This window comes from Apium graveolens, chromosome 2 (genome assembly GCF_009905375.1).
Source record: "Apium graveolens cultivar Ventura chromosome 2, ASM990537v1, whole genome shotgun sequence".
Taxonomy (NCBI): domain Eukaryota; kingdom Viridiplantae; phylum Streptophyta; class Magnoliopsida; order Apiales; family Apiaceae; genus Apium; species Apium graveolens.
In genome coordinates this window covers 313693888-313718740 of record NC_133648.1, presented here as the reverse complement: position 1 = coordinate 313718740, position 24853 = coordinate 313693888, and the positions used below count along the sequence as shown (strand labels likewise).

At 33.4% G+C, this 24853-nt stretch overlaps 3 protein-coding genes across 3 annotated transcripts; 1 reads left to right on the top strand and 2 right to left on the bottom strand.

The window, feature by feature from the left end:
- Nucleotides 1–655: 655 nt before the first annotated feature.
- Nucleotides 656–5945, top strand: LOC141708781 (ADP-ribosylation factor 1). The gene is made up of 9 exons (XM_074512557.1): nucleotides 656–816; nucleotides 981–1171; nucleotides 1273–1311; nucleotides 1486–1548; nucleotides 2801–2819; nucleotides 3733–3844; nucleotides 4368–4415; nucleotides 4937–5067; nucleotides 5616–5945. The coding sequence occupies exons 2-9, from the start codon at nucleotides 1069–1071 to the stop codon at nucleotides 5647–5649; spliced, it is 549 nt and encodes a 182-aa protein (XP_074368658.1). The 5' UTR covers nucleotides 656–816; nucleotides 981–1068; the 3' UTR covers nucleotides 5650–5945.
- An 886-nt stretch (nucleotides 5946–6831) lies between these two features.
- Nucleotides 6832–13308, bottom strand: LOC141708780 (xylose isomerase). Its single transcript, XM_074512556.1, has 21 exons — nucleotides 13160–13308; nucleotides 12906–12993; nucleotides 12687–12794; nucleotides 12521–12595; nucleotides 12301–12430; nucleotides 12127–12218; nucleotides 11605–11655; nucleotides 11369–11445; nucleotides 11233–11287; nucleotides 11049–11150; nucleotides 10759–10810; nucleotides 10314–10359; nucleotides 10175–10230; nucleotides 9514–9565; nucleotides 8711–8790; nucleotides 8532–8602; nucleotides 8406–8446; nucleotides 8049–8148; nucleotides 7899–7970; nucleotides 7692–7769; nucleotides 6832–7073 (listed from the first exon to the last, which is right to left on the bottom strand). Exons 2-21 carry the CDS (start codon nucleotides 12975–12977, stop codon nucleotides 7038–7040), a joined length of 1446 nt encoding a protein of 481 aa, XP_074368657.1. The 5' UTR covers nucleotides 12978–12993; nucleotides 13160–13308; the 3' UTR covers nucleotides 6832–7037.
- Nucleotides 13309–14711: 1403 nt separating this feature from the next.
- On the bottom strand, nucleotides 14712–21942 carry LOC141708779 (putative lipase YDR444W). Its single transcript, XM_074512555.1, has 11 exons — nucleotides 21459–21942; nucleotides 20094–20161; nucleotides 19214–19284; nucleotides 18924–19115; nucleotides 17736–17896; nucleotides 17573–17628; nucleotides 17427–17479; nucleotides 17216–17345; nucleotides 16569–16666; nucleotides 16275–16381; nucleotides 14712–15319 (listed from the first exon to the last, which is right to left on the bottom strand). Exons 1-10 carry the CDS (start codon nucleotides 21770–21772, stop codon nucleotides 16310–16312), a joined length of 1215 nt encoding a protein of 404 aa, XP_074368656.1. The 5' UTR covers nucleotides 21773–21942; the 3' UTR covers nucleotides 14712–15319; nucleotides 16275–16309.
- Nucleotides 21943–24853: the final 2911 nt, after the last annotated feature.

Sequence of the window (24853 nt, the reverse complement as noted above, 5' to 3'; positions counted from 1 at the left end):
AATAACATTCCTAGATTCATTTATAGTTAAAACTCGATAAATTAATATTTGATAATTTAATAATATCGATTAATTTAATAATCCTGACTCAGGTCCTTTATTATAAATTAATAATTTGTTAAATTTATTAAATAACATTTTTTTATTAGAACATACAAGTCCCATATCATATATAAATTAATAATTCTATCGTACATCAAAATATATATTTATTCGTAGACATACTTTTAAAATAAGATTGTGACGTAACTTCTTTTAAACATTTGTCATGTATTTGTCCTTCTTATATTATATAGTTATATGATGTTTTTTTTTGAAACCATATAGTTATACGATGTTATTCTTGTTTTAAAGACATTGTTTTGAGAAAGCTAAATAATGTCACCTTTCGTCTCATTTTCATAAAATCATGCTAATTATTAATTCGATCGTCCAACAATTCTGACACTAATTACTTTTGCTACAATAATCAATTAATTTTTTCGGCATACATTGCATTAAAATAATTAATAATCTTCTCGACCTATATATACCTACATATAGATTAAAAGAAATTAAAAATAATATATATCGATAAATTAATTTATCATAGTTTATGTGTAGTTCCAATTCATGTTACCAAACTCACTCGTGTATTTTTCATTTTAATATCCTTTTTTTTTAATTGTGAGTTCATATTTTTACTTCGTGTGATTACGTTAAGTAGTACTCAATACTCAATTAACAAAACAAACACCCCTCAGAACCAGATCACCACCACCACCACCACCACCACCACCACCACTCTCCCCGCAGAACCTCCCCCTTTCCTCTTCAGTAAGTCACCCTTCTATTTTTCTATCTTTCTATCTTTTTATTTTCTCTGCTCAATTTAATTCTTTCCGTTTTTAATTACATAATTTAATCTCGTTTTATTTAAATTCACACTTACACAAATCACAATCTTCTAATTGTAATTGTTGTGCATCAATTATAAACAGGGGTCAGGTCTAGGGTTCTGCTTTAAACCGCAATTACACAATCACACAGATCTGATCTTAAAAACATACAATCACTAGTAACTTATAGATGGGGATAGTGTTTACGAAATTGTTCTCATCACTCTTCGGCAACAAAGAAGCTCGGATCCTCGTTCTCGGGCTCGACAATGCTGGCAAAACCACCATTCTCTGTACATTTCACCCCCTCAACTTTTGTAATTTTATTTAACTGTAGCTCCAATTTGTTAATTGTTTATTGATTAGTTTATTTTCGGGTTTACGTTTTGATCAGATCGCCTTCAGATGGGGGAAGTCGTCTCCACGATCCCAAGTTGGTATTCCTTTCTTTGTTTATTTGTTTTTGTATAAATACGTATGTTGTGGCGTTATTTAAGATGCAAATGTGTTATAATTCGAAGCTTAGTTTTATTGAGAACTAGCTAATTATGTTTTTCTAGCTTAGATGGATATGTTGATTGATTGATGTGGAATGTTTGTGGTGCAGCGATCGGGTTTAATGTAGAGACCGTGCAATATAACAACATTAAGTTTCAAGTGTGGGATCTTGGTATGTACTGCTTCTTACTCGTCTTTTCCTTTTTGTGAATTGGTCTCTTATAGAATTGTATAATGTGTTCAGCAGTATGTTGGTATACTTTGATGTATGATATTAGCTTGGGAATAATATTAAAAAATTATTATATGAGATAAGTTTTTTTATGTTTTCGTAGAGATCAGTTGCGTCTGATATTTGGTATAATACTTGAAATATTGAAAATCATTAATTTGTGACTACTTAATTAAGTAAAATGACAATTTTTTTTTATATATATGATTTTGTGAATATGTAGAACATCTACCATCAAGGGAAAGAAGTTAGCTCGTACTACTGAAATTACCGATTTCTAATTTTGAATTTTTGAAGCATGCAAATCTGCAAGATCCATTTGGGTTTTCTAGTAACGAAGCATTTAAACAGACATATTATGTACCATTTTCAGTTTGAATATACATGTTGCTACTTTAAAGTTTTAGCATAGAAATGGCCTTGTAAACAATAACTCAGTAATTCAATGTTAAGTCTGTGGAGGGTCAAGTCAGATCTGGCTGTCTACCTTTTTTATTGTTTATTTTCAATATTACGATTACGATGCTAGGTTGATAACCATCGAGTCTTCTTTGGTTTTCTCTGAAGCAATTTCAAGCAACAACATCTTGGGAATGTGGACTTAATTTTTTTTCAAAGAGAACTGGACCTTATAGTTTTCCAGTTGTAAAATGACATTATGATTTACTATTCCATTGACCTTGAAAACTGAGTTTTGGATTTTGCAAGTTAGAAGGGGGATAGCTTACGGTGCTTCGACCAAATTGAATCTAGTACTTGCACCATCAAACACATACATATGAAGAGACGAGCATTGTAATACCAATTGTCCGCTGACTTTCTTCTTTAACTAAACAAGTTAGCGGAACTGATGAGATTTCAAAGTTGCAATCCATCTGTAATATTATTGGATCTACTTGGAACCAATTCTTTTGTGCGATCATGTTTTATTCTGTGTTGAATAATTATGGTTTCAGAAACTTATAATCTTTCAATATATTGTCAAGTATCACATATACTTTGTTTGGTGTTTAAATTTGTCTGGTTAGATGCTTATCAGTAAGTGCAGTTGATTTTCATATTATGGATTTGGCAAGGATAGGATAGCTATATAATTGTGGCACTGTCATATTCTACTTAATCTATATCATTTGACTGTTAACTGATAATCTAATGATTATTATTTGTTTTGTTTTGTAAAAATGTGATGCAGGTGGACAGACTAGTATCAGGTAACATTTCCATTAGGTGTTCTCATTGTGCTTTCAGTAATATTTAGCTAAATTAAGTTTATAATTTTGATGCAAATTAATGTATGTTAAGCTTAATGTGCACGTTACCAATTATCATATGAAGTTGAACCGAATATCATTTCACTGAAAACTAACTCATGGAAAAACTAGCTGAAATGTGGCCAGATTGTTCAGATGAGGAAAACAAAATCTAGCCAGTTTATATCCTGTTCGTAAAGTCCGGGGAGGGTAAAATTTATGCAGACATCACCTCCACTTGTAAGACTTGAGAGGCTTTTGCTGAGAACACCCTTGAATTTAACAATGAACACATTCATGCACTTCAATAGGGGAAAAATAGTACCAGGATATTGTACACTAAAATAAAATAACAAAGAAACCCTCTAGACCCAACACCCCTATACTATCATTCCCCTGTCTCTAGCCACAGCTGCTCATTTCATGCTATCCGTCGTCCCTCTCATCACCCCCAGTACGCTCCTCTCATGTTTCCCAGAGTATGGCTGGTATTATAAAATGCATCCTGATTCCTACATAACTAGCCACACTACCTCCTATCCAAAAAATAAATACTTTTTTTGCACCACCGACCCACCATTACTAGGATTGAATTAAATTCTATCATTGCTTGCAGTAGAATGAGATGTACATGCTTGAACAGATGTATGCAATCCCCCTACTGAACTTTTTGAATTATCTGTGCAAGATCTACATGTATTAATTTAGACTTGATAACTTTTACCTGCATACTGGACCCAATAAGATTTAATTAAATTTCATAACATGCTGCATACTAATGTGCTTTACGTCTTTTGAACATCGCATAATGGAATTGAAAGTCTTAGATTTCATCCTTTGACAATTTGATTAGCTGACATTTTGGTTCGTACAGGCCATATTGGAGATGCTATTTTCCAAATACTCAAGCCATAATCTATGTTGTTGATTCGAGTGACACGGACAGACTGGTAATTGCGAGAGAGGAGTTTCACGCAATTCTGGAGGTACTTTAGTTTTTTCTTTGTATCAATTTGTTTTAATTAGCCCAATGGTAACCATCTTAAGCTTTCAGCTGTTTTGTCAATTACTGCCGGTTAGCATGAAAGACTTGAATGTTTTCAGAGCGGTGATACATAAGATAGTTTTGGGTTTCTTAAAAGAAGTGAATACTCTGGAGTCGGGATATAATTCTAAAACTTTCAAGAGAACTTCTTTTCTCATAAAATTGTAAAGACGTTTAAATCCAAAATTTTGCATGTGATGGTAGGTTGAGGTCTGAGACTGACTGATCATTAACTTTATAAGATACTCATAGAATCTGTTATGATCCTTTCTTGAAATGAACATAAAAGGGGGGGGGGAGTCTCCTCTCTTCCTAAACTACTTCTTCCCTAGTTTTAAACTTCATTTGTTGGATGGTAGCGCTGTACTTTTTTTGTTTATTATGTTAAGATGAAAGAGTTAATTTTTAAGCTCGAGTTTGCAAGCTGAATATGTACTATATGTATCCATGTGTTCTATTGGCAGGAAGAAGAGTTAAGAGGTGCTGTCGTTCTTATTTTCGCAAACAAGCAGGTAATCTTACTTTATCTGGTGATTGTTTGTATTGTACGTACCAATATTAAGATCAAATCCGTTATGCACATAGGTTGTCCATAAAATTGTAAGTTATTTTAGCTTCATTTACTAGAACCTAAAACTCGCATTAGTTATGCTGACTGGGCACAGCCAGCTGTGACCAGGGGCGGAGCCACTCATACGCGAGCGTATACGATGGCCCACCTTGAACTCTTACAAGTACCTTTGTTAGCTGCCGAACCGTAAAAATGCGAACATTTAGGCCATATTTTAGTATGGAGTATGTTATATGTATCTTAGGCTTATTGTAATAATTGTAATTATATTATAGCGGAGTTAAATGATTTTTAGTACAGAATTGATTTACAGTTTCACGCCTCAAAAATCTGTAATGAATCCTATCTCCCTGGCACTTGTCCCTGTTAGGCTGCCTAATTGCTAGCCCAATCCCTAGGTGGTAGGTTCTTATGATAATGATGCTCTTATGTAATGAGTCTTTTCTTTATATTGGCTTCCAGGATCTTCCAGGTGCACTTGATGATGCTGCAATCACAGAAGCACTAGAGTTGCACAAAATTAAAAATCGCCAATGGTCTATTTTCAAAACATCTGCCATTAAAGGAGAGGGACTCTTCGAAGGATTAGACTGGTAAGATTAATTTTAAACTTAATTTTAAAAAAGGCACTGTGCCAACCTTAAAATGCTCCTTCAGTTACATCTGGGGTTATTGTTCTGCATTTTATATATTCTTGCTCAAATTTGAAGTACATTTCTCTTTTTTAGCCTGTAGTAAGCATTACCTTTTTTCCTCTCGCTTTGATGATAAGAAATAAATTAGTTACATGTTTTCTTCTGAAAAATGATTTTTATATGGAGCATTTGCATATAATCTTTTATCAGCAACAAATTTCTGCAAGGATATAAGGCCATAAAGGTTGAGTATTGAATCTTTAAATACCATGACTGGGATTCTGATACCTATTACTTTATCCCGTCTCCCACAATAAAACTATACCTTTGTTTGATTTGCTACTTTGGTAATGCTACCAAATCACAACATTGTTATTTTAGATCACAGTATAATCTCTGATTGATTGCTATCACAGTGAAAGAATAGTAGTATTTATATCTCGGATGTTAATATCTGATTATAAAGATTATTATAATGAAATTTATTGTAATATTTTTATACACAGGCTGAGTAACACTCTGAAGTCTGGAGGTGGTTAAATCTTGGATGAAACAAGAACTCGAAGTTTCTTCTGCTTGGAGAAAGTGATGCTACTGTTTGTGATGGGATAGAAAAGCTGAAAAGATGTTTCTTGTGGTGTTAATGATTTTTTTAGTATACTGCTGATAAAATGACATATTTCATTGAATATATAGCATGCATCTGGCGTCCTGGGTCTTCATACTTGCTAATTTGCTCTAGCTGTATCTAGCAAAGCTATTACCTTCTTTTTGTCTGATGTTTTTGTAAGAAATCTTGATTCAGGCCCTCTTTATAATATTATTTCAGTTTTACACTTGTTTTCATAAAATGTGGTCCATTGAAGATATGTTTAATACAATTAAAATATAAATACCCTCATTTCATTATCAAACATAATAGACTAATGAACACATTTTAGGTGTAAGCTTTGTCTTCTAGTAAAAAAATAATGTTTTTATAATCTTACTCTTAGTTTAACTGTCGACTCTGGAGTAAAAATAAAAAATGCAATGGACACAAGTACAGGTTTTGTAGTTTTTTTAAAATATATATCTAATCAATTACTTTTACATACAAACATTCAAATAGAAATATGTAGCTTAGCAAACAATATGCAAGTTACTTGCCCAGAATACAACTGTTTTTTTTAGAATAGAATATAACTGTTGTTAATAAGCCTACTAGATCAGCATGTCAGTTCATTTTTCCATTTTTACCAAACAGTTCAGCCTCGCCAAATCATTTTTCCATGGAAAAAGCTACTAAGCCGGTAATATGTAAGTAGGCATTGCCCCTACTTTCAATAGTAGAAGCTGTTTCCATACAAATACTCAATTTAAATTAATAACCATAACTATTTGATCTTGGCTTGCATGGAAAAAAGAACAATTAGCTAGGTACTAGAGGACATTGGGGTCTTTGTATTGTTGATGAGAATGAGAATCAAGAATAGGGGATTGGGAATGAAAACAATGGGAAATGAGTTACCCAGTTATTGAGAACGAGGTTTGACATTCAAACACACTAATTCTCTCCGCTAAACACCAACATGAAATTAAGATTCCAATTTCGGAAATCAGGGTGAACCAAATGCCCCTAAAGATCTAACTCCGATAGGAAACACTGTTCTCTGTCATTTGCCAAGATACAAAAATGCTCAGCATGGCAAAAACTGCAACATGGCCAACACAACTTCACCATAGGAAAAAGCACATATTGAAAGATGATTTGCACAAAAATGCATAAATCAACATCCAATTTCTTCTTAAGTTCTAGTTCAAAATATTTACTTCACTATGAAAACCACATTGTCAAACCGACGGCTTACAGTTCTGATAGCTAAGCATCGTACAATTATTACTAAACACTATTGGCTCATGCTGGTGGCAGCAAAATTTCCTTTTTTTTACAGTGCAGACTGGAAAATCATCTCTGCTAGTTCCTGCAAAAATATACATAACCTTAGAATCAGCACTTCTATAAGTTGCTTTGTAGTACGAATTTGTTTCCAAAACAATATATAATTGATACATTATCCAGCTACGCACGGCTTTAACTATCTTCAATGGTAACTACTCTATCCAGACAAGCTCACAAGTCACAACTTAGCATTTTTGTATGCCCACTACCAAAGAGCTCAAAAACAAATAATTTAATTTTTAAAAATTACCATCGAAAACTCGGCTGATTGTTTTTGTTTTGACTAAACTTTGATATTTACCAAATTTCAGTATATACAAGACTATTTTTCACACTTAACCTTAAAATACATTTGATGTGATCAATAATCGGGAGGTTGTAAGTTCATATATTGTATTTGTCTATAAATTAAATGACCCACCAACTGAATCAATTCAAATTGATTTTCAAGTCAGATACTTGTCAAATTACGCATAAACATAAGCAGTTACTTCTCAAGCAACATCAGGTGCTCCAAAAGTCATTGAAGTCAAGCCTATGTTTAAGACTGAACTCTAGCACAAACTCATTTAGTTTGATTCAAATCTCAGCAAGTAAAAACTCAGCTAGGGTCACATGATAGAACATGATGAGCTCGTACCTGCTTAGCAGAAGGAACTCTGGGTTCTCCAAACTCCAGGACCTTTCGCTCAAGATACTCAAAATCAGCTTTTCCGGCCTTCAGGGTAAACACATAAGAATCAATAAATTAGTCGAATAAGCAGATTATCTATTACCTGGTGTACTTTTCGTATATATTACACATCTAATGAAGGGGAGAATGGAGGAGGCAACAGACTCAACCTACCTCTATCTGAGCTCCAATTTCAGTGTCAAAGCTCTGATATCTCTTACGAACTAGCTCAGACAAAGAACCATCCTTGTCAAATGCAAAATATCCCAGTTTAGTTACTCACTAAATACAAAGAAACAGTAAGAAAAGAGTAAGAAATGTCACCTCAATGATCTTAGCAACATTTCGCAGACCACGGGCCAGGGTATCCATACCAGCAATATGAGCAATAAACAAGTCCTCAACGTCTGTGCTTTCTCTTCGCCTATTCATGTATACTTATTAGTGTCACTACACTACAGGCATCACTAAGGCATAAAACTTAAAAGTTTTAAAAGTTACAACAGTAAAGAAACGGATAAGGAACCAGTTTTAAGACATGACTAGCTAAATTTGTAAACTAAGCACACCCATCAATCTAACAACAGTGCCATAAAAGAACTTCACATTATAACTTTACAAGGCATATCAATGGATCTGCCACAGTAAAAGAAATCTTACAACTTAGAAAAAGTAACTTACAATTTGGCATCAAAATTGAACCCTCCTGGTGAGAGTCCTCCCTGTAAGAAATAATTACAAAGAAATATATAGTAAATACCCAACTTTTTAAGTGTTTTGCCCAAAATAGGTACATGATACACATACATTTCTAACAACGCTGAGCATAACCAACGTAGCTTCACCTATATCCATTAAAAATTGATCTGTATCCCAACCTGCGATTCAACATTATTATATAAGTGGGTTATTGTTGCAGGCAGCTATTAACTGAGATTTGAGAAGGACATCCCATGAGAATAGACATGCCACAGTGAAACAGTTACCAGTCTGAGGATCGCCAGTATTAGCATCAACGTTTCCCAGCAAACCATTTATCCGTGCTGTTTCAAGCTCGTGATGGCAGCTGCACAAAAAACATGTGTATGCATTTTAATGATTCAGTCTCTGACCTTCAATATTCTTGCCTATACAGAGAGGTAAACATCTACGTCGTTTGCCGCACCACAACTATTAAACCTGTTTGTATGTTTTCAGAAAAAACTACATTTGGGATTTATCTAGTATCTTTAATGTTGCCTGATATTTATAGTTTCATTCTAAGTTCAAGAATCTAGACATCTAGTTGAATTCATAAATGAACATAAAACATCAAAAAATATAATACATGTCGATGGATTTTCTCATTTAAAATTTGAAGTTGTACAAGTATAAGATTAAAGTTCAAAAAATTCTACAATCTCACATTTTATTGTACTTATATGATAGTTTACAGCTTCATGTGTATATTGAAATTTTAATGCACGACTTTATAAATGGCAATAATATATTTGAGCTAAGATACCACTGTACAAACACTTGCATTACCCCCTTCTTTAAAAACTAAATTGTTTCATTTGTCCAATATTTTACCATCAGGAGTATGTCTTATTTTCCGTGACCATCAATAAAGTGTTAGATGTTTTTGATGAACTAAAGATTAAAGTATGCTGTAACATGAAACTCTTTATGTGGAATGGAGGGAATTATTTAATAAATTTATTGATACGACGTACTAAAGTAGGCATTGAAGTTAACAAGTTATTTTTTTTTTTTTGCCAAGTGAAGTTAACAAGTTAACGTCACAAACCTGTGACCTGAAAGGGTGGCGTGGTTGCACTCGATGTTCAGTTTAAATTCATCTGCAAATTAAGAACAAGTGATTAAAATTTTATTCCACTCCTTAATCACAGTTCCTTGCTAGTTGACTGCTAATATGAAAAATACTTATCCTTTTAAACTTCAAGCAAAAAGGGTAAAGCAGGAAGAAAACTCGAGGGAAAAGAAAGAAAGGAGAAAGGTGAAAAGAGATATTTCCTGATCTCTCCGATTGATTTATACAGCACAGCCTCAATCTCGCCACGGGACCAAAAGAAAACGAGAGCTTAAAGCAGAAGCATGTTATGATGCTTATAAGTTTTAATATCTAATACAATTCTTTTTTGAACTCGACCAGAGGAAATATCCTTAGACCATGTCAAACTAAATTAATTTTACTTTTGGAGGTAGAACTCCACAAGGAGTGTACAGACAATAAAATCACTATGACTCAACTGGTATTGCAAAAGGTACATTACTGACGTCTTTTAGCGTCAACACTGAGAAATACTAATTAAAATTTACAATGTTTAATTACAAAAGCAAGCTTCATCAACCTAATGATCTTAAAAAGGATACCCAAAGTTCACAAACTGAATTATCAAATACAAAAAAAAATATACACAAAAGTGCAATAACAGATGACGACTTACCAACAAGGCCATATTTGCGCAAGAAATTCGCTGAAGTTGCAGCATCCCAGTCATACCTGACCCCACCAATATATGTAAAGACTAAAAGGAGAGTTCCTAAAACATTCTATAACACTAAAGAACCATTTAAATCACATACTGGTGTTTGGTAGGCTCTTGGGGCTTCGGTTCAATGAGAAGTGTCCCTGACAAGAAAAATAACAGTAGGAAGAAAAAAGTAAAAGCCTGAAATCCAAATTATAATTTTGGTCGGTAAATTTAATTTGGGTATATATGCCCACACTAGATTTTTTACAAAAACCTAGTAGTACAAGGTTTTACTAATTGTTGCATTAACTAATTTTGTTTGTGATAAAGGTTGTGTGTTCAGATCACAAAGTGTGGATTAATGTTTTGCTGAACTCTTGTCCTTCATGCTATGTAGTTCTTATTCAAAAAAAAAAGTTGCATGTTTCGCGGCAACCCCGGTTTTAAACTTTCTGGCTCTGCCACTGATAATAGTTATTAGCTGTGACATACTTTTTAGTAATTTACAATGCAATTACTTAGTGCTTAGGCCTTGGAATCAGTAGACAGATCAATACCATTAAATCCTATTTTTTTCTTGTAGGCAACAGCAGCTTCCAAAAATCTAGCCTGCAAAATATAAGATGAAAAAAGGTTCAGGTTACGGACTCGTAGACATATAAAATGAAGTCCTCCTTTTAGGAATAAAAGGCATTGTTTATTTGAGAAAGGAATGCAAAGCTTTTACACAAGTTAGAACATAGGATCATTAACAGAGAAGAGATAATACAAGCGCAGAAGTAGATAACTGGAATGCGAATAGGAAATTGCCATTACTTGAGAAGGGGAAAAGTACATGACATCTTACCATATGATTCAGCTCCTTTTCCATATCAGTATTCAAGAGAGATTGATAACCCTCCCGACCACCCCAAAAAACAAAATTTTCTCCCCCCAGATAATGTGTGACCTGTAACAGAGTGATGTTATAAATTCAATGTTATATACAAGTAACAAGACCATCTTCAAGAACTCTGTCCAAAATTACCAACCTCCATAGCTTTTTTAACCTGGGCAGCACCATATGCATAGACGCTCAATTCAGGGCTGTAATTGCGGACACAGATCACCATATTGTAGTTAGAATAGTTCTATGTTGTTAAATCAGGCATTAAAAACCATAAATACCTTGTAGCAGCACCATGCATGTAGCGAGGATGCAAGAACAACTGAGCTGTGCCCCACAGAGGACGGATTTTTGTACCCTAATAGAAACTATGATAAGAACCACAGGTTTTCAAACTAGACACCATTTCGTCCAGTCAGACACTACATTATATATTATAAACTGTATATTTTTTATAAAATTACATTGAAGATTTAAGTGATATGAAAAAAGAAATATCTTCACTGCTGTGCAATACCTGAAGCTCCTTTGCAAGAGCTACAACTTCATCTAGATTTGCATTGGATTCCTGTGACCATCATTAAGTAAATTAATGTCAAAAAACTAGACAAACTATCATTCAACACTTGAAGGTATGCACAGTAAAGCTATTTAGAGAAGCAGCCATTTCCTTTGGGCATGCTAAATATCAAGTCTACGAAAAGTAGTAAAGAGCTGCAAAATGATACTCCCTCTGTCCCATTCAATTCTATACATTAATTTTTGGCACGCTTTTCAATACTCGTTTAAAATATAGTTCCATAATTTTTTAAAATTTTTTTTTTTTAATAAAAGTTTTATATTTAAACTTTTATTCACAAAAAAAATTACAAAAAACATTATGAAACTATACTTTATAGAAGCCTCGAAATGCGTGCAAATAGTGCACGTATAGAATCCGTTGGGACGGAGGTAGTACATTTTAAGAAGTTGCATTTAGTCAATACGGCATTTACTATGAAGCTTTTAGTCAATAAGGCATGAATTGAATACCACTTACCTCCAGTGTTTTACCATCAGGCGCAATATCTCTATCATGGAAGCACCACCTGTCTACTCCAAGCTTCTCCAAGAACTCAAAGTTTGCTCTCACTGCATCATCAATTTATTGATCAACTTCAACAGATAAATTTCACTTTAGTTTGACCAAGTGATTTGTGATTCTCAAACTTACTTCTCCTCTTTGCCATAGAGATGGAGTTAGTACCATCTTCCCATGGCCACACTTTTGTAGGTGCGCCAAATGGATCACCTCCAGTCCCACGAAATGTGTGCCAAAATGCAACACTGAATCGCATCCAGTCCTAAAGTAAAACAAGTAAATATCAACACATTTATAAGAAATTACAAATTCGATCGTGCAATAATATCAAAAAATAATACAATTAACAAACCTTCATTGTTTTCCCCAAAATCTCTTCATTGGAATTATACCATTTAAATGCCAAATGATTCTTGGTGGAAGGCCCCTAAACATACAAAACCACATAAATCTTGAAATGCCATCACACTCTTTGCAATACAAAATCTCAAAACATCATAATCAAATAACCAAATTACCTCATACTTAATCTTCGGAATTCCCGGAAAAAACTCCCCTTCCCATTCATCTGAATCACCACATCCACTACTACCATCAGCAGGACAGGTAGGTGGACCAACAGCAATCTGTACACAACATTTTTCCCAGATAATTAAGAAAAAAAACATCAAGCCCACAACTTTATAATTAAAAATCAAAACTTTTAATCATAACTACAAAAAAGCAAGAATCTTTACCACTCTAAAAGGGATCACAAAAACCCCCACAAAAAACAGTAACAAAACAGCACTTTTCATCATCTTTTTCATTAAAATACTCAAAACCCTGTAACATAAGATAATATAATCACAAAAATGAAGCCTATCAAGAATATTAATGAACATGAAAAAAACCCATTTTTACAAATCAAAATCAAGAGTAAAAAAGATTATAATAATGATGATCAAATTAAGTAAAAACCCATAAAAAAGAATAGGATAAAGATGCATACCAGTGTTGTGTAAAAGTGAACAATGAGAAGTACACTAAGCCCAGGTCACAAGAACCCTGTTTTATAGTAGTACTAGCCTAGTAGTATAATAAGTAGGATTACGAGGGGTTCCTCATTATGAGTTTCATAATACTTGAATAGTTTCTATCTTTTCGATAATAAATTTTGGTATGAACGAGAATCGAATTATAAGGCTTCGATTTGTATTTAATCTGATTTACTTAAATGTAATATTATAGTTATCCATTATCTGCCTTACCTATTATTTTTAATTTTAAATTATAACCGTAATTACACCTCAGCGGCCTTATCTTATCTTATCTGATAATTGTACTTCTATACTCAAATTCTCGATTAATACGTTTGTATAAATTCAAAGCATTTTTCACCTGATGCCAAATATATGTGCATAAATGAATACAAGATTGAATGCCACAAATGAAAATGTATTATCAAAAAAAAATTGCATGATAAAAATTGTAAAAATAATTAATTTTCAGATAATATTTTAATTCTTGTATAGTAATATTTTGTAAGTCTTGAGAAAATATTTTAATTATTGAGTTTTTGATAAGCTGCTAAGGTCTTGTCAATTTTATATTATTGATACTTGTACGCTGTATCTATAGCTTTTCATCCGATGGCAACGTAATTAAGTTTGAAATATTACAGGGTCACTGTCATCACAAAATAGAATGAGCAAGTGTTTTTAATGAAAAAGCTAGTATTTTAAATTAAATTTCAAAATAATTTTTAAATATCATGTACTCCCAGTCTCTCACTGTCCCATTGATTTTTATACATTACTTTTCGACACGCTTTTTCATACTCATTTAAAGCATAAGTTTACAATATTTTTATTAAACTTTTATTCAAAAAAAAAATTTAAAAAAAAATATTATGAAACTATACCTTTTAGAAGTTTCAAAATAAATGTAAATAGTAATTCACGGATATTTTCTAATAAAAGTTGTTACCTTATCTCGTGGAAACAATAAAGAAGAGGTCCCGGCCCCACTTTACGTATGACTGATGTGGCAACACCGCCTTGGGATGATACCCCAATTTTCAGTTTTATCCTCAGCCTCAGCTGGTTACGTGTTCCAGTTTTCACAAACAAACTTAAATATGTAAATATTTTACAAAATTCTTTTTGGATCCTAACTTCAGTGGATTGTAATTGCTATCGACTAATCGTTACAAGAATTCGATCTTTAGAATTCGATTAATTGTTACATATTTTCTTAAATTAATACATTAAGTTTAATAAATTAATATTATTATTTTTTTTTCATATATCCGATTAATATCCCGATTACTCAATTGTTATCCGATTAATCACTACAAGATGTCTTTACCGACTAATTCTGATTCCCGTATTTTAGAACACTGCACAGAGAGAGCGTAATAAAGCAGTAAATTACGAAAATTAGCTGATTAAATATAATATATAAACATGTATTATGTTGTTTCAGTCTTAATCCCCGCCAAAAAGATTACGAAATTCAGCTGATTAAAAAAAGCCAAGCACTAAACTGGACTCAAACCTGGATGACTGAATAAAAAATGTATACCTATTACCCACAAAATTTGAAATTTTCTACAGGAGTATTAAAATTTGTACCTGTGAGAGAACAGGTGAAATAGCTTCACAAACACAGCTAGCTGTGGTATAATAACATCAAGATGAAAGGGGGAAAAAGTTGCATTGCATCAAATTTCTTAAATATCTGCAAGGCTTTGGCATAACAGAAACCTCTCTCTGTCTCTCATCTTGGTAATAAAATTTAAAATGTTGACGCCTCAGTGCATCTGCGCCGCGTAAGCAAAGTGTTGTAGAGTATTATTTGTAAATTGGCCATAACCCCAAAAATAAAAGCCAGACTACTAGTTGAACTACTGTCTGGAATTTCTATATGTTACAACAAAAGCCAGCTTTTCAATACTTTATCTTAAGAAACCCAAGAAGCATAACCAGGTTTTAATAGGCAAGTAACGATCTCACAAACTCAGTTTTTCACAATGCTTGATGTACTTTCTCTGTGCGATTTACCAGATTGCGGACAATCCCACAGATGATTGGTTCTGTGGTGCAGTTCTTTTTGAACTTCTTTTGCTGTTTTTCTACAAGTACAATTTAATGATCATGACCTCATCAACCTGCAAACGAAAGAAAGCTTCATGTTGATAAACAAAGATACAAGTCACAAGGTAAGAAAAAGGGGTTGCGCCAGAGCAGGTAAGATAATTGTATTTCTAGAATGCCCAAAAGATCTAGTAATAATCTTTTCTTATGAAGGTTGTATACTAAACTTTTGCGCAAGTACAGATATGCCCACTTGGAACCGTGCATCCACATTTGCATCTGATGGTCCCACGAAACTGCCAATCCTTACAATATTAATTTCATCTATTTAAGTTACTTAAGCATCAGATTACCTCCCTCAAGTCCAGCCTAACCCCGCCATCAAGTCTTTGGAATAACATCAACCTATTTTTGCTTGTGTACAACGCATAACTTGATATGAAAGGATTGAGAGATGATTAGCCTATGGAATTCTCTAGACTGGCAGAGGTAACTATTAAAGGTATCTCTGAATCCATCATTTCTTTTGAAGATCAATTCATTTATAAAACAAATTATATTAAGCAGTATGTTCTTAAAGAAGTTGCCAATCTAAACTTTATACTGCCAAACCTAACTTTTCTCTACAATATATTTCTTTTAGAATTCATTCCCAACTTAATGGTGCTACCCAACCAAGCATATAAAACCATGTGTTTATTGATATGTCAAATCGTCGACCCGGTCAATTACTCATAAATTACAAGTGCAAAATGTGGCCACATGGATTTTGGACAATGATTTAATTGTCTTGCAGAAACTAATCGAGTTATGAAGGGGGTTCCAAAGCATGTGGCAAAAAAATTAATAGAGGAAAAAGATCTACACAAACTTTGCTAGAGATGTTCAAATCAGCCATTTATTTACTCTTTTTTCTCTAATTTCAATTTTGCTTTAGTTACGGAAAGTCAATTTCATCTCTATGCAATCAAAATCTTAATATGACAAATCGTGCACAAGGGACAATAATATCGTATTTCCATGTCTTACCGGTAGAAGACAAGCCTCTGCCAGATGGATAGAGGCTAAAGATGGAAGTTATCTATCATATGGAGAACCACGTCAGCGCCATCAGAATTTAACCAGTAGCTTTTAACCTAAGCTTGTCATAGCAGATTAAAGATGAGAAAGAATGCAAGCGAGAAAAAATATAGTGATATGCTTCACGAAATTTTTAAACCATATAAGAATAATATTATAAACGCCCAACAAAGTTGGCCAAGTGGTAGGAAAATCGGTCCCAAGGAGCATTAAGATGATACAGGATTCATTAGAGAGACTTGCCTGAATGGTGCTGTGTGCAACATATCTTTGCCTACTCTTACCAAAGCTAACATCTATACGTTCCCAAGGTACTTGAGAAAGACCTCTGATCATCTCCTCTGCATGTGAAGAATACAAAAATGTTTGCATCTTAATTTTTGAACTTACAATGACAGGAGTAATATTTATTTACCACAAAAAGGGAAGTTTTCAACAAAAGATAGTTATTGAGATAGATCAACTTAAAGATCTATGTATTTACTTACCCAAGGTGCATTTCCAAAATTGTGTAATTTAGGAAAAGATCAGGTGGAACCCAAAAAATTAACACTCTAGGAACCAAGTTTAGTATATTTTTTCACAAGACAGAGATAGACTAATCTGGCAAAAAAAAGACAGGGAGAGGAACGGAGTGTTCAATATTCCGCATATAGTTTTATTTCTCGGGCATAGGTGACAAGATTTTGGATAATTTTTGTTCCTTGCTGCAATGTAAAAGGTTCTTTGTCTAAAACAGAATTCAAAATTCACAAGTATCCATATAAGAAACACAATATAAATAGGATACCGACTCCACGAGACCACGGCATTTATGTAAGTCCATGCACATCATAATCTACCAAATAATGAAGATTCCTTATAATTGCATTGAAAATAATTTGAAAAACCTTCTACGTCATCTGTCTGTGTGCTGATTTTGTTGACTGTGGATGATGCCCCCCTCTGGATATTTTCAGTTGTTTCTCGGTTGATATGTACTATATGTGGGTACTTCTCATCTCCGACAAGAAGATCCGTCTAGAAAATGGTAATGTTAAGGGAGTTGATGCAACAAATTATCCCTGTTTATAAATCTTAAGTGGCGCCAAAGAAACCAACCTGTGGAAGTTCATGCTGACGTCGAATTGATGATGTTCTCCACCCAACCACGTCTTAAAATTAGTCAAGATAGACAATAATAAATATTTTGGTTATCCTGTCAAAAGTTCAGGTTTAGTTTAGAAAAGAATATATAAAAAGGATACGGTCATAGTTTGCATTTGCATATGCCACACGACGTTTGAAAGACCGCAAACCTGATCTACAAAAGTTTGGAAACGATAATGTTAACATTCAAGATCCGCAACATTATTATTTGGGATAAGGGAGTCTGTTTGAGTGAAAAGTACTGAAAAAATGCTTGCTAACATGAATTTAAGATCATCAAGGTCATAAACCATTTGGAGGAGGAGAGGCCTGTCATCATCTTTATCAGTTAGAAAAAGATGCTTCCCTGATCTTCCAGCTATCAGGTGTGCAGTTTGAGAGGCTTGTTTCTCAAGAAAAGGAAGACCACCAAGAAATGGAAGCTGTCAAAGCAAAAAAAAAAATTAATGATATAGGGAAGTCATTTTTAAGTAGCAAAAATCACAATCGAGGAAAAGAAAAAAAAAAGTAAAAAACATTGTACCAAAATACAGGATTTATTAAGGAATAACCCACAAAACACGAACCATGAACCACCAAATATGCGATGGCATATAAAATTTTAATAAATCTCGGCAGCTTTAAAGAATGTCTATTTTACCTCCCAAATGAATATAAGTTAACTGTGCAAAAATTCCAAATTTTATACCATTGATGCTCTCAAGAAGGGTGTATAATCAAAGTGTCAATAATATGTGGGGATTACATGACTTATATAGGAGTTAAAAAACCTAATAACAATACTAATGGACCTAGGCCCGCTAACACTTGACTTATTTAAAATAACCTACATAATCAATAAACTACTAACCCCACATATAAAACATATAAACACATAATTTTAATTATCTCTAAACTAAATACATAAAAACTATTTAATAACACATATAGATCTTTTCCACTTCCATTCCTCAACAATCATGTCCTTTTCTTTTGTTCGATTGTGTTGAAAGTTTTTGCTTTCGCTACTTATGCATAACCTTAATAATTAAATTTTTATTTAATCTGTGTAGCCTGTTCTTAGTTCATTTTTTAAAATTTCAATTCTGCAATCCATTTAGAAGATAGAAATTTAAATGAAAAGATCAGTGATCTCTACTAAGTTGCATTTACTTTTAAGTTATGATATAGTACAAATAAAAATCACAATAATGTAATTTCATATTTCAAAGCAAAGAACATATCAAACAAGCCTTATGATTTTCCTTTTAATAACACTTTAAAAACCAATAGCTAAGCTTTCAAAACTACACCCAAAATGATCACCGCAAGAATATAACTTGTTACACAATAGTAATTCTTCAATTGACTCTTGAAAAATGTGTGTAGTAATTTAACACGTATGCTACACATTTTCATCATGAAAAAAAAAGAATAAAAAAATGGAAGCATTTATATAGACCCGCATACCTGTTTATTTCCCCCAGAACCAAGATGTGGTGTTGCTACTGTTATAAAATTTATAGGTTCCAATCCAGCAATTTTAGCTCCGTGATGCTGATAGAGCCTCCCTACAGCATACCTCGCAACAAGACCGCCCAACGAGTGAGCTACAAAGGATATCTTGTTTACTTCAGGCCATTGTGTGACAACGTCCAATACCTACACCATACACAAGATAGTTTATGTATAGGAATTCATACGACTAACTTCTGATTACATAAATCACTTCGAGAACAAATAATATTACTGGGTTTTACCTCTTCAGATAATCTCTCCCCCATTCGGTCTACACCATCAAAAGTCAACCTTAACGAATTGCACTCGCTGCCTGCTCTAACAAAGTAAAAATATTTCGATGCATGATAAACTTACACGTTATCCAACTATTAAGGAGATAGATTTAGACCAGTTGCAAGTAGCAGAAGTATAGCTTGAAAATGAATCAAAATATAAATTATAAAACATATCTAAACGAAACTTCAGTATTCTGGTTAACCACTAGTCCAGTACTGAGTAAATAAAAGCCTAAAATGCAAATTGTTGACTACATACGAGTTACTATAACTATAACCAAAGCAGGACAAAACCATGAATTTTTTTCTTCAAATGTTTACTACAAGATAAGCTGAACAAACCGCCTATATACTATCCAATCAGCATCATAAACTATATTCTGGCATGAATGCTATATTTATTGCAAGTTTCATGCTTATTCATTCCATTTAGAACAGGTTATATGATTTGGATGGAAGCCTACATATTATTGATCACGAACAGTAGGGGGATTATTCAAGAATGGAAGTCAATTTGCTATTTACAAATCCAAAGAATGATACATAAATATACACAAAAAATTTAAGACAAATATTACTTGAAACTTAAGTTTACATGTTATTCTACCAACATTACAAAACAATATTTAGAATGAGAATGTTGAATGTGGATGTTATGGTAAAGAAGTTAAGGTTGCGAGTAAAATAGTACATGTGTGAGGGTGTGTCTGTGTATGAGTGTGTAGTTCTTAATTTTAAAATATGAGCCTTCATTATATGAATCTGAAGCATTAGAATATGTAAGGGAATGCTAAATTTTTAAATAAAAATAGATATGTAAGATGAAGCTAAAACAAGAACTTACGATGAACTACAACTTTGCCATAGAGCTTCTTTACAAATTGCTCAGCTGCATATCTCCAATCTTCAGAACTGAACATATAACAGATGTAAAATAAATAATCTCATGCAGCCTTTCCTAAATAACAAGTCATGCCATCATAAATATCACTTCATCATAAAAGGCATAGTGCATGAGTGTTTGAGAGAGAAAGACTCTAACAAAGCCACAAAGGTATGGCGTATACTCTGGATTCGTAAAAAACAGAGAGTAGGCAATGGATTCTGATGTAACTGCTATTCCAAAATTTCGATGGCCTAATTAATTGATATTGGGGTGGATACAAGTAAAGTTCGTAGTAAAATTTACAAAGTAGAAAGCATATTTTTTAGTAGGTGCGACCCCCCCCCCCCAACACACACACGTTACTTTCCTAAACTAAAACACTCCTCATCACCTCCTATATTACCCATCATCACCACCTACACTCACACTTCTTTTCCGCCTCTCCTATAAATACCTACTTCATCATTCATTATGAAATGCACCAAATTATTTTCTTCCGCTTTATATGTTCTAAAAAGTACACCTAGTAGGGAACTACCTTGTGAGCCATTGCAAATTGTTCCGTGGTAGCAATAGGAGTTTGTTCAGCAGTTGCAACTGCAACTAGGCAAGGGAAGTTCGTCTAGGTTATAAAGTCCTCAGAGTTGTAGCTCAGGTGTTACTTTACAACTCTAAGAGAATAGTGTAACCATTATTATCATTTTAGTAAAAAAAAAATCAAAGTTTGTTCCATGGTTTTGAACCCTCAACTTCAAGAGAGGTTTCCACGTATAAATCTTAGTCTTCAATTCATAAGAGGAATTTCTGACAAGCATTCCATGAATTCAAAACCGAGCAAACAATTTAACTTTGGCTTGTAATATTTTTGGAGATAATATATTTTAAGCTTTTGTAATATTGATTCTTCAATTAACAACATTTTAAGTCTTCTGACAGCACATAAATTTGACACGAAGTTCTTCGCCACATTGACACCTTTTCGGCAACTCATTCACAAAACTAAAATTCTTCCATAATCTGAACAAATTTCATTTATACCGGACCGAAAATTTCACTACAATGCATAAACAATCTAAAACATTTCCAACGCATAGATGATAGAAATGTAAGTGAGATCACAATATCTGGTTAAAATCATTTACCGCAAACTACACAAAACAATTACTACATCTTACATATAAATAGCCTTAGGAAGTTAGTATAAAGTAGGTTCGATTCCCGACAACTACAAACATTAACTTAAATTAATATTACCGTTAAAGAAAGTTAAAATGACTTGATCGTCAAACATAAAAAAGATAAATAAAGTATTTATTAATATACCTTCCAATAATGCCATTGACCATGATGACAAGATGATCGGGTTGTACATCGGAATTCGGGTCAAAAACATCTCGGCCGCCAGAAACAGACTCGAGTCCACCGTTCTGCTCCTTACTGGACCGATCCATAAAGTAACTGCTACTTAGCTTACGAATAAACTCCATATTATTATCAGTCTGGGCCAATACTGATTGGTAGCTTCTTCTAGTTGTTGTTAATCCAGGCCTTACTGGATTGAAAAAAGACAAGTGAGGCCCAAGTAGTGATGGTCTTGCAGTAGGGAGCCTTATCGGAGAATAAGTAGTCAGGGACATGCGTGGCAGATCAAATACTATTAGCCACGTGTAGTGGAAATGAAGAGAAGGTTTTGATTGTTAGAGAAAGAATGGTAGTCGGCGTCTGTTTATGAATACATATCGTAAGATGCTTTTAAGACAGACACGGACTGGACTGGAGATTGGTGGCCGGTGGTTGACTTTGTTCTGGGTCTTCATGTTTTAAAGTAAAGTTTTATGCTCTCACGTGTTTGAACGGATCAGCACGCACTTAAATAATTTTAACTTTAAAAAAAAAAAAATATATATATATATATATATTATTTAAATTTTTATATAAGAAACAAAATTCTAAAAATAAATAATACAACTATATTTCATAGTAGACTTCAAATACAGTGTCAAATGAAAAAAATATGTAAATAATCTAGTGGGACGACGACATTTTAGCTCAGGGGAGGGGATCTGTACTTAATTATGAGTGAAGTATCTTATATAAATTGGGTTTCTACCCAATTGATAGTGGAGTATTCGATCGGTAAAATTGACCACCGTTTTCATAATGATTATTTTGGTTAATTATTTTAAAATTTTGATTATTTCCATCATTTTTTCGTTTTGTACGGCATGACCTCTCGATTTAACCAGAAATTCGATATATATTGCTAAATAGTAGAGGTTTTGATAGATACTTCAAAATTTCATAAATTTTGCAAATTTTGCAAAGATTTTTTAATACATAAAATAAACTAAAAAATGTTTCAAAATATACTACTTAATCAAATAAAAAAATTATGAACAATTTTAAGGAGCTTGAAACCGTTTTCAAAATACTTCTCAAATGATGTGACAATACATTTGTCACGTTTTAATTTGTGAGCACATATTTATGTACGAATGGTCAATAATTTATTTAACTTTTTGCTAATCGATTATACATGTACATATAAAAAATCTAACTCTCGATCTCCCGCATGATGAGTAAGAATTTAACCACTGCACTAATCATTGTCGGAGTCAAAAAAAGTTACCAAATATACACATTACACGTAAATAATTGAGAATGATTTTGGTAATTGCTTGGGACAAAAGTAATTCTAAAAAAGTCATGTACTTTTGAATAAATCAGATTTTAATGAATTTTTGTAATTTAATTTAAATGTCACTATATTTTAATGAACTTTAAAAAATCTAAATTCATGTTTTAATGAATTTTTTAAATTAATTTGAATATCACCTTCTAATGAACTTTTTAAAATTTAAATTAAATATATGTCATTTAAAAGACTTTTTCTAATACAAATTATATTAACCATATAATAAAAGATTTTTTAGAATTAAAATTGAATGTCATGTGTTATGGATAAAAAACTAAGGTTACTATTCGCTGTATTTATTGCTAAGGTTCGGGAGCTCAAGGCCTTTAATGGCTGCTCTCGTGTTTCGTAGCTTAATTCTACCTTTACGAGATGCCTACGTATCTCTTTGAATTAGTGAATCAAGCCAAAAAACGTAGTTATGATTTATAGGGTGAGACCCCTTATATAGATGTTGGTAGTCCTTGAATTGGACTTGATATAGGAGACTTAGTGATCAAGTCTCTGAATTAGAATGGACTTTGGAGTCCTAAGTAGTAGGATACGGATTCCTTATCCTTCTAGGTCCCTTAGAGACTAATCTGCAAGGATTTATGTCCTTATTGGGACTCTTTTCAATAACTAATTTTTCCCTTATTAATTAATTATGAAATTAATATTCAGGGTTTTTGGGCCTTCTTTGTTCCATCAGGCCCGATCTGGTCCATCAGGCCTGATCAATGTGTTAACCTTTTTGGTCTGAATGTCATACATCTTCTTATTGGGCCTAACAGCCCAAATCATGTATAATTACTGTAATATTTAATTACACAATCAGGATTTATTTATCCCTATCATTTGCCCCCCAACTTTTGGGAAACCGTATAAGATTTCGCAAAAGTTAAGTTCGTTCATTCCCTTTCAGGGTATCGTTTTGCGTAAAGTGTGGAGCGACCTACACGTTACAACGATTTGCCTTGTACGCGACTTCAGGGTCGTTTAAAAACTTCCCTTCCTATTTTCTTACCTTCTCCCTATTTTTAGGAATTTTATGGTATTTTTTCAGGAATTTTCCCTTTTTCCCGAGATTTTTCCAAATTTTCTGCAATTTTTCACAAATATTCTCAAATTTTCAGCCCTTTTTCGACCAGGATCCTAGTCGAAATTTCGACCTGGATCCTAGTCGAATTTTGGGCCAGCTTTCCAATCGTGGTCGAAGGACTTCGACTAGGATCCACGACCTAGCTTTCGACCAGGATCCTAGTCGAACCCTCGACCTGGATTTTGGTCGAAAACTAGTGTCTTTCTTTGCTTCCTGGTCGTTTGGTTTCGACTAGGATCCACGACCTGGGTTCGACCAGGATCCTAGTCGAACCTTCGACCTAGATCTTAGTCGAGACTTCTGTGCTTATTTGCTTCCTGATCGTTAGATTTCGACTAGGATTCATGACCTGGGTTTCGACCAGGATCCTAGTCGATTCTTCGACCTGGATTTTATTCTAGGTTTTTGCACCCCAATAATGTGCTTGATTCAGGAATTCGACCTTGATCTTGGTCTGGCTTTCGACCTCAATCCAGTTCTATTATACCCGTAATTTTCGGACGTCTGTTCGAAAGAACCCGAGCAGAATTCACGAGCTGAAATTCGACCTCAATCCTGGTCTATTTTTCCCATAATTTTCGGGTGTCTGTTCGAAAGAATTCGAGCAGAATTCACGACTTGGAACACGACCTCAACCCTGTTCTTATTGGGCTTCCTTCTTATCCAATTTGTATTGGGCCTTATTTTTTAGGGCTTTGATTTGGGCCTTCTATTTTTCCAAATCCTAATTGGATTTGGGCCTTCTATTTTCCAAATCTTAATTGGATTTGGGCTTTTTATTTTTCCAAAAATTGGATTTGGGCTTTTTATTTTTCCAAACCCTAATTGAATTTGGGCCTCCCATTGGGCCTCTTACTAATCTGGGCTTAATATATTAAAACATCTTCTTTAGAATTCTCTAGAATTCTCGGGAATTTTTATTTAATTTCTTTGGAATTCCAT

What these genes read in the sequence shown, in the direction of transcription:
- LOC141708781 (XM_074512557.1), top strand. Translation starts at nt 1,069, where the DNA reads ATGGGGATAGTGTTTACGAAATTGTTCTCATCACTCTTCGGCAACAAA. An exon ending in TTATTTTCGCAAACAAGCAG is followed by an intron (nt 4,416 to 4,936) that starts GTAATCTTACTT and finishes ATTGGCTTCCAG; the next exon opens with GATCTTCCAGGTGCACTTGA. An exon ending in CTCTTCGAAGGATTAGACTG is followed by an intron (nt 5,068 to 5,615) that starts GTAAGATTAATT and finishes TTTTATACACAG; the next exon opens with GCTGAGTAACACTCTGAAGT.
- LOC141708779 (XM_074512555.1), bottom strand. Translation starts at nt 21,772, where the DNA reads ATGTCCCTGACTACTTATTCTCCGATAAGGCTCCCTACTGCAAGACCA. An exon ending in GTCAATGGCATTATTGGAAG is followed by an intron (nt 20,162 to 21,458) that starts GTATATTAATAA and finishes TTATATGTTCAG; the next exon opens with TTCTGAAGATTGGAGATATG. An exon ending in GTTCTGGGGGAAATAAACAG is followed by an intron (nt 17,897 to 18,923) that starts GTATGCGGGTCT and finishes TTGCTTTGACAG; the next exon opens with CTTCCATTTCTTGGTGGTCT.
- LOC141708780 (XM_074512556.1), bottom strand. Translation starts at nt 12,977, where the DNA reads ATGAAAAAGATGATGAAAAGTGCTGTTTTGTTACTGTTTTTTGTGGGG. An exon ending in CTGATGGTAAAACACTGGAG is followed by an intron (nt 11,656 to 12,126) that starts GTAAGTGGTATT and finishes TGATGGTCACAG; the next exon opens with GAATCCAATGCAAATCTAGA. An exon ending in AGGTTAAAAAAGCTATGGAG is followed by an intron (nt 11,151 to 11,232) that starts GTTGGTAATTTT and finishes ACTCTGTTACAG; the next exon opens with GTCACACATTATCTGGGGGG.